The sequence below is a fragment of the Delphinus delphis genome, chromosome 2, assembly GCF_949987515.2.
Source record: "Delphinus delphis chromosome 2, mDelDel1.2, whole genome shotgun sequence".
In the NCBI taxonomy this organism is placed as follows: domain Eukaryota; kingdom Metazoa; phylum Chordata; class Mammalia; order Artiodactyla; family Delphinidae; genus Delphinus; species Delphinus delphis.
The window spans coordinates 131,647,787-131,655,524 of record NC_082684.1 but is presented as its reverse complement, the minus strand read 5'-3'; the positions used below and the strand labels follow the sequence as shown (position 1 = coordinate 131,655,524).

The following is a 7,738-nucleotide window of genomic DNA, read 5'->3' as shown; positions in this document are numbered from 1 at the left end:
AACGTAAGGCTGCAAAGGCAGCCTGCTGAAGTTCACAGGCTAGTCTCTGGGAGGTGTGAGCACAGCAATTCTACATTGAGAAAGAGATTGGGATCTTCAGGAAGAAGTCTTGGAGAATTAGAGGAGGTACATAATCTGAATTATCTGCTGCCAACCTGGCATCCATAGCCCCCCCCACCCCGCCCCGCCCCTCTTAAGGTCTTGTCTTCATTGCAGAGATGCCAGGAGGTACATTTCCCAGGATCCTCTTCCCCTATGGTTTGCTAATGGAAGGGAGGCACTCACGTGAGATTTGTAAAGTAAATGAGGAGCCATTATTCTCTGGAGGCAGTTGCAGCCGTGTGTGTGGGAACACGGAGATTTCACAGCAGCCTTCTTTAGAGTTGCAGGAGCTTCCAGGCAAACTCTAGAGAACTTCAGAACTTTTGGTTCAGATCTGCTGGCTTTCTGGACCATCTGTGGGAGCTTTCTCTCATCTGTTTCCCCAGTTCTTCCAAAGTTTGTTAAGCCCCTAATACCTATATTAAGTCCTTCACACCTGAAATATACTAAGTGGCCTCTGTTTTCCTCCTAATACAGCTCTCAGTTGATCCCAAGATTTATTCAACCTTTTGCTGTAAATTGGCCCCATGAAACTCAGATGGGTACAGCTCTGTTTCACTGCACTTAGGGCTCTTGCTAGGGGAGGGGATACTACGGAAACTCCCTTCAGCCCTCAACGCCAGAAATGTCTCTGGCTATGAAACACAGGGGAAGACCCTGTGGTACTATCTGGGCCTTTCTTCTCAACTGCAGTTTTCAGACTTGTGAGACACTTATCCTCCTCCGCCCTTAAGGGAGTATTTAAAGGTAGGACGGACAGAGAAAGGCTCAAAGATGCCAAGGAGCACCCATTCAAATTCATAAGTATAACCTGATAGGGGAAGCCAGATATTGCAGATGACTAGTCTGCATCTGGTGGACACTGCTGGTTTTCCCCACTAGGATGCAAGCTCCATGGGGGTGGGAGCTTTGATCACCAACCTACCTCCGCCACCTAGGACAGTGCCCGTGGGTGTGGGTGCTCAGTCAATACTTGTTGAATGAATGGCCACACAGAACTGAGAAGTGACATACTCCTCGGAGTCCGAGATGCCTCACAAGATTCAACAGACGTTACATGTGTCTTATCCATATTCATGGTTATGTCCCTGGCTCTAAGATGCTGTACTGCTATCCAATCTAGGAGACAGAACAAGTTTTTAAAAAGCAAAGCTCTAGTCTGCATCTCTTTACAGCTTTCTGCTCTTATCTTTATGATCAGAAAGGTTTGTTGTGGATCCAGCAATCACAGGGGCAACTTTTAAAAATGGCATTACTAGGTTTTATTTAGCCAATTAAGGAAATCTTAGTCCACTATTTTGTTGTAATGTGAATTTAATGCAAAATGTAAATGTAAACTTGATGTAAAAAGAAATGTGAAGGATGATCTCAGAATTTTAAAAATTGAATAAATTTGACATTAGGGGAAAATTGATCACAATTAATTTTTTTTCAATTCCACCTTAGACTTGGTTTGGCATTTGAGAACCCCTGATCTCATTCGGCCCTCTCATCCAAAATGTTAAGTGTGGGCACCTTTTGTTAGGTGCTGAGGATCTAAGAGTCAGCAAGATAGGCTCTTTTCTTGCCTTGGGAAGCTAACATCAAAGTTTTTTGATGCCACAAATACTGGGAGCTGTTGAGAACACAAGACATCTAAGCCAGTTCAAGGAGGAAGAGGACATTTCCAAGTAGAACTGCTTTTTACACTGAGACCTGAGAGTCAGTAAGAGTTATCTGGAGAAGTAAACCAGGGGGAGAGACCCCATTCCAGACAGAGGGCAAATGACTTTCCCAAAGTCATACAGTGCAGGGCAGAACAAAAAGGATACACTAGGGCCCTCTATTAGCAGCTATTGCTACTTCTTCATGGCCTTTTTGGTGAGGATCCTCAATGTAGATTTATTGCCTTCCCTGCCCGCCTACCTCTAAATCGATTAAATGAAGTCTTGACAGCTTAGCATCCATTACAGAAAACTCACAGCTTGAATATCACCTTCACTTGAACTCTACTGAGTTCCAATAATTACCACCTCTGTACTTTGAAAATTTGGGGGCTCAGCCCTTTCCTTAAAAAAAACATCACTTTAACAAAAATCATTGCTCTTCCTTGGGTTCAGGTTGGAGTGAGTTGGGGTGGGAGCCAGGATGGTCAGAAAACAAACCACACGTATTGCTGCTTCTGGAAGCTTTGTTCTTTAATGAGCCATGGAGTGATCTGTTCATCAAGCTGCTCTTGTGTAGCCATACAGTGCATATTTTGAGTGACACAAACTCTACTTTATACAAATGATGTCCCCCTCCCTCCCGCCAAAAAAAGATGAAAAAGAAAAAAAGGAAATCACAAAGTGCGTGTTGATTGCATCAGGAATGTCATCAGTTCTGTGGGTGAGACAAATCATTCTTCGTATAGAATTATTCTGTTAAACAGTAAAATGATATTATATTTCACAGGATATGTCCTTTTACAATACATAGTCTTTTATAAATTTACACTCAGCATACTTATAAATTACTTTCAATCCATTAAAATAATATAATACTAATCTGTAGTGCACACCTTTCCCTTAGTAAACACAATTACTTGCTCAAAAGGTGCAACTTTTATATGACCTAACAGGGCTGATAAATAGGCATTAAGTATGGATGGAGAGCAAGGTAATAGACCCCTTGGTGGGGCTTTTGAAAACAGTTTCAACCAAGAGACCAACAAGACCTAAAAGACCCACCTCCACAATCACTGTTTTGCCCTTTACCACCAAATCAAATGTGGGAGTGGTTCCAGAGAAAAGTGGTTAATAGTATTTTAGGGGCACAGACAGAGGACTCCCACAAATACCAAGGAATTTTACTACAAGGCTAGCGTGGTTTTGGGGGACAGTGCCAACTGTCACAAAATTATGGGCAGACAAACACATCTGTCAACACAGAATGATGTTGTCCAGCTCCCCACCAAGGGGGAGAAAATAGGGAGAGAGAAGGATGAGCAAAGCCGTCTGGACTTTGTTTCTTCTTAAAACTCTCTTAGCTTTAAACACATCCTGAGAATACTTTCTTCTCTCTGGTTCACCAAAGTGCTTGTGAAAGGTACACATTCATTATAGTTAAAAAACCATGGCCCACAGGCACTAAAGTGGGCCTGCAGAACCTTGCTGGACCTCCTCTCTTCAGCATGCTTCTGGAACCCTGTCTTTGACAGTGAAAACAATCCTATTGTTGTGATGGAAGACAGAAATCTCCACTAACCCCCCAGCAAGGTAAGAGCTGTAGCTGGTTTCCAAAGCATGAGAAGGTGGGGCTCTTGTATCCCACCCCCTAACCCCAGGTCCCTCTGCCTCTACAAGGCTCATACTGAGCTGTATCTCCTTTGTCTTTCAGAAGCCAAGAGTGGCAAAATAATTAAAATGGCAGGAAGTATAAAGCGCATTACAAACTCAGCATGTCACCTTCCTAAATCCTTCCTGTATTTGCTTCACTTTGTGATACACAATGCACACTTCTCTGCTTCCATTACATTTTCCATGATAAGGGATACGTTGGCTTTAATTGGGAGAATTAAAAATCCAGGCTGTGTTTGGGGCTGGGAACGTGTGATAAGAAGAGAATGCTCTGCATATTAGAGTATGGGCTTCAAATGAGGGGTTGCCCCACTGCTGCTATGCAGGGATTTCCTTTGAGGCATTTGAGATCAAAGAAAATGAGCAGAGAAGCAATAGTAAACACAAATTTGACACATACTAAGGTTAAATATCTCAATCATAAGTGATTGTAATGCAGCAGCGGTCCCCACCCTTTTTGGCACCAGGGACTGGTTTTATGGGAGACAACTTTTCCACAGACAGGGGGCGGGGGGTGGGGGGGAGGGGAGATGGTTCAGGCGATGATGCGAGCGATGGGGAGCGGCTGTAAATACAGATGAAGCTTCGTTCGCTCACCTGCCACTCACCTCCTGCTGTGCAGCCCAGTTCCTAACAGGCCCCGAGACCGGTACCGGTCTGCAGCCCAGGGATTGGGGACCCCTGGTAATACAGCATCGCCTTGTGGTAACATAACTTTAACCATGGGGAGGACCAGTTAAATCAAAGGGAAGGAGATACAGCACTTGGTTCTGACAGTATTTTAGAGTTATGGCTTCATCTCTTTCCCAGGCCAACAATGCCTGTTATGTTATGAGAACAACGGCTTGCTTTCCTTCAAAGGGAGGGTCCCACATTTGCTCTCCATTCTTATAATTGCATGGATCTCCCTACCCCCACCCTCCATTCTGGCAGCTTGTTAAATGACTAGAAATCCACAAATCTAGCAACTGAAAAACAAATATTTATTTAATTTTATCCAATTTCAGGTTTTAGGTCCCTGAGAAAAATTATAAAGTCTCTTAACATCCATCGCCTGGTTCCTATAAAGTGACCTACATGAGTAGTTTTTTAACTGCCAAAAACTTACTTTGCAAAACAACAGCAACAAAACAAAAACTCCACAAAGATTCAGAGGGGAGGCCACGTGCCAAGATGTGTTTCCCAGGCCATTTCCGTGGGCCAAAGAAAACTATTCAACAGGGCTAATCTCTTTTTTTTTTTGTATGGTATTTAAACAATGTTCTGGAGCAAGTGGAGAGTAGTAGTTAGTGCCAGCTGAAAACCACCCTCCCAAGAATAATGGGACAGACTGCGCCGGGCACGGGGACTGGGGCACCCACGCTGACACCCCATGCTGAGGGGTTGGGTTTTACTCTAGGAGACTCTCAAGTTCAGATTTTTAAAGGCTTTACCTTTGTTACTCCTCAGGACAGCATGAACAAGGTGGCAGATGTTTGCAGGATATAAAATCTAACATTTACTTACTAACCATCACCATTCTGGAGATTTAAAAAGACTCCTTTCCCGAGGTCATTTCTGAACCCAAACCAGAGAGAGGTAAGCCTCCTGCTACCTGTAGCTGCCACTCAGAATGATGTTCCATGTCTGGCCTCTGGGGCTCAACGATAACCAAGGAGGCAGTGGCATGAGGTTCAGTGTTGTGTAACAGGAGAGACTCTGCCTTGACAAAAGTCTTAATATTTCTATAACTTCACATCAAATAAGTATGAAAAGGAAGAATAACCAAAATTCAGGTTACAGATGGTAAAGGCTCTTTTTTAGAACAGTGCATGTGGTAGTTAGACAAGATGCATTTAGTAACTTTAAAAAAACATTTTCACATACTTATCTCAAGAAAGGGTATCATGTTTCATTTTCCATATATTATAAATAGGCAAAAACAGATTTCTAATCCCACAAATGCTAAGAAGCTTAAAATGCTTTCATAACTCAGGTATATGGAGACACCCAGTGGTGAGAAAAATGGTCTGACTTTTCCCTCAACCCAGGGATGAGTGGCTCTCACCATCACGTCCAATGGCCCCTAATCTGTGGGAAGAAATTCCATGGGGAGCAAGGTAGCATAAGGTTAAAAAGAAATATGCATACTATACATATATATATTTACAGTAAACTTCAGTAACCAGAATATTAACAAAAATAGCTTCAAGTAGTCCTTGATTTTTTTTTTCTTCTATTTAATACTGATGGTCTGAGGAAAAGAAGATAAAAGTTAGATGGGTCATATTAAAAACTTTTCTCTTTTTTTTTTGGCAGCTTTCTGTAACACTTATTCATGCAGTGCTGTGTGTGAATGTTTGGGGAGAAGTGATTAAATGGTCACATTATTTGTCTGAGCTCGTGGTGGAAATCCACCAGCAGATAAATAGGTTCATAAACCATCTTCAGTTTAATCTACACAAAGAGAAAAGCCTGGATGGATTAGCATGAAACCCTCACGTTTAGGGTTCACCAGGTCTCTGGGACATTTAAAAAATATTAGAGGAACCTGATCCTAGAATCAGGGGCTATAAGAACAGTATAGCTACTGAAATTTCAGGCCATGCAATATATTTGGCAGGAACTAACCAGGAGTTAAACCAGCATTGATTATTATGACATCAAACATCACCAAAAGCAAAACATGTATTCTCCTCTTCACTGTGTAACCACAGATGTCTGAGACATGCTCTGATGGCTTAATGGAGACAACTGCTTTTTCACTTTCCCCAGAATATAACATGGAGTGTTTTTCAAAAATCTTAAAATAGAGGGCTTAGGCTTTTTGTTTATAAATCCTTGGAAAAAAATTATATTCTACCCCAGCTCCTAACTATCCCAAAATAAACCCAAAGGATTTCACTTTCATGGTTAAGAAAGATTTATATGTTTTCTTCAAATGTCAGAAATCAGTGGGTCCCTCCAGCCCACAATGTCCCCCCAGTTCCACACTCACCTCTGGGAAGGGAAAAGAGGAGGGAGGAGAGGCAACTACAAAGACCTCCACAACTGACCCAAATCCCCAGGCCCTGGTTGCTTTGTTTAGTCAAATCTCTAGTCAAATACAGCAGCCAAGGCACAACTGGCACCATCCCTAGCAGGCTTCAAAGAGGCCTTTCCGCTTCGGCAGGAGGACCAGGAATTCAGCACACAAGGTCTTGGTTGTATGCTTGGGCGAGAGGCAGGACCACAATTAGGATGAATATTGTGGACCAGGTGATGAGGCCCCAAAGATGAGATGTAGCCATGAAGGGACAACACATCTGCCAGTTCAGACCATAAACTCATTATTTCCAAAGAGAGCTAGCTGTTGGGTAGAGCTGCAGTCTGGGTCCACAGTTTTCCTGCGGCCAGACACAACTGTCCCCTCTGGGGTCTCTTTGGTTTTCTGAGGTGAGTTTTTCACATTCTTTAATTTTTGTTTGCCCTTTTCAGGGTTGAAGGTTCCTCTGCTGATGAATTGAGGCTTGTCTTCTAGGGACTTGGTCTGGCCCAATGGCCCTTCCATTCCCAGGGCCTCGCCAGCTGAGGAAGCTCGGTAGAATGGAGATTTGGAATAAATTTGAAATCGTCTTCTGGTCCCATGAGAAGATGCAGTGCTAGACGAACATAAAGAAGAGACTGAAGAGTCCACTGAATCCAGTGAGTCTTGCTGCTTTTTTAGCTGCTTCCGCAACTTGCCTGAAGGTTCAGACTTGCCAGCTGCCTTCAGGGAGATAAGGGCTAAGCTTCTCTCTAATGTAAGAAAGAGACCGAAGCTGTAAATGGCAGTTCCCTCTGAAACAAATCGTCGTGTGATGAAGAGGTGTCACTGTCCACATGTGAAAGTGGGTGGGCTAAGATCTGGAGGGTCCAGGTCGACCTACTTTGTGCACAGACACGACTCGAGAAGAGCTCACCACCCATTTCTACACCACCCATATCGTTTCAGAATCAACCCCAAGGAAGTCTGGAGTTGGACTATGGCATCAGAAGAGGCCTACAACCGTCCCTATCATTTAAAAAACTGCCAGGATATGTAGTCAATTCCACATCTTGCTGAAACACGCTAGGCAGTTAAAGACCTTGTTTGGTACAGTCCCATCTCACAGCAGGGCTCAGCTCCTGCTACCCACCCTTAGAAAATGGATCGTGGGTCAGTAAGACACAGAAACTGTGACTGTTGCCTTTTCTCTGTGGTAAATATAGAGAAAACATCAAACTGCAAAAGTAACGCCTTACATTGAAGGCTTGGTCTGATGAACAATTTGTATAGAAGCTTCACAAAATTGGTATATTTCAACTCTTTAGGACTTTGT

The 7,738-nt window shown here is 43.2% G+C and overlaps 1 protein-coding gene across 1 annotated transcript in view; it reads right to left on the bottom strand.

The window, feature by feature from the left end:
- Window positions 1–2,264: 2,264 nt before the first annotated feature.
- MYO9A (myosin IXA) overlaps window positions 2,265–7,738 on the bottom strand; it is a 269,941-nt gene continuing 264,467 nt past the window's right edge. Inside the window, exon 43 of the mRNA XM_060005673.2 lies at window positions 2,265–7,175. Coding sequence (XP_059861656.1) covers window positions 6,712–7,175 — 464 coding nt within the window. The 3' untranslated portion in view covers window positions 2,265–6,711. The remainder of the gene's footprint in view (window positions 7,176–7,738) is intronic.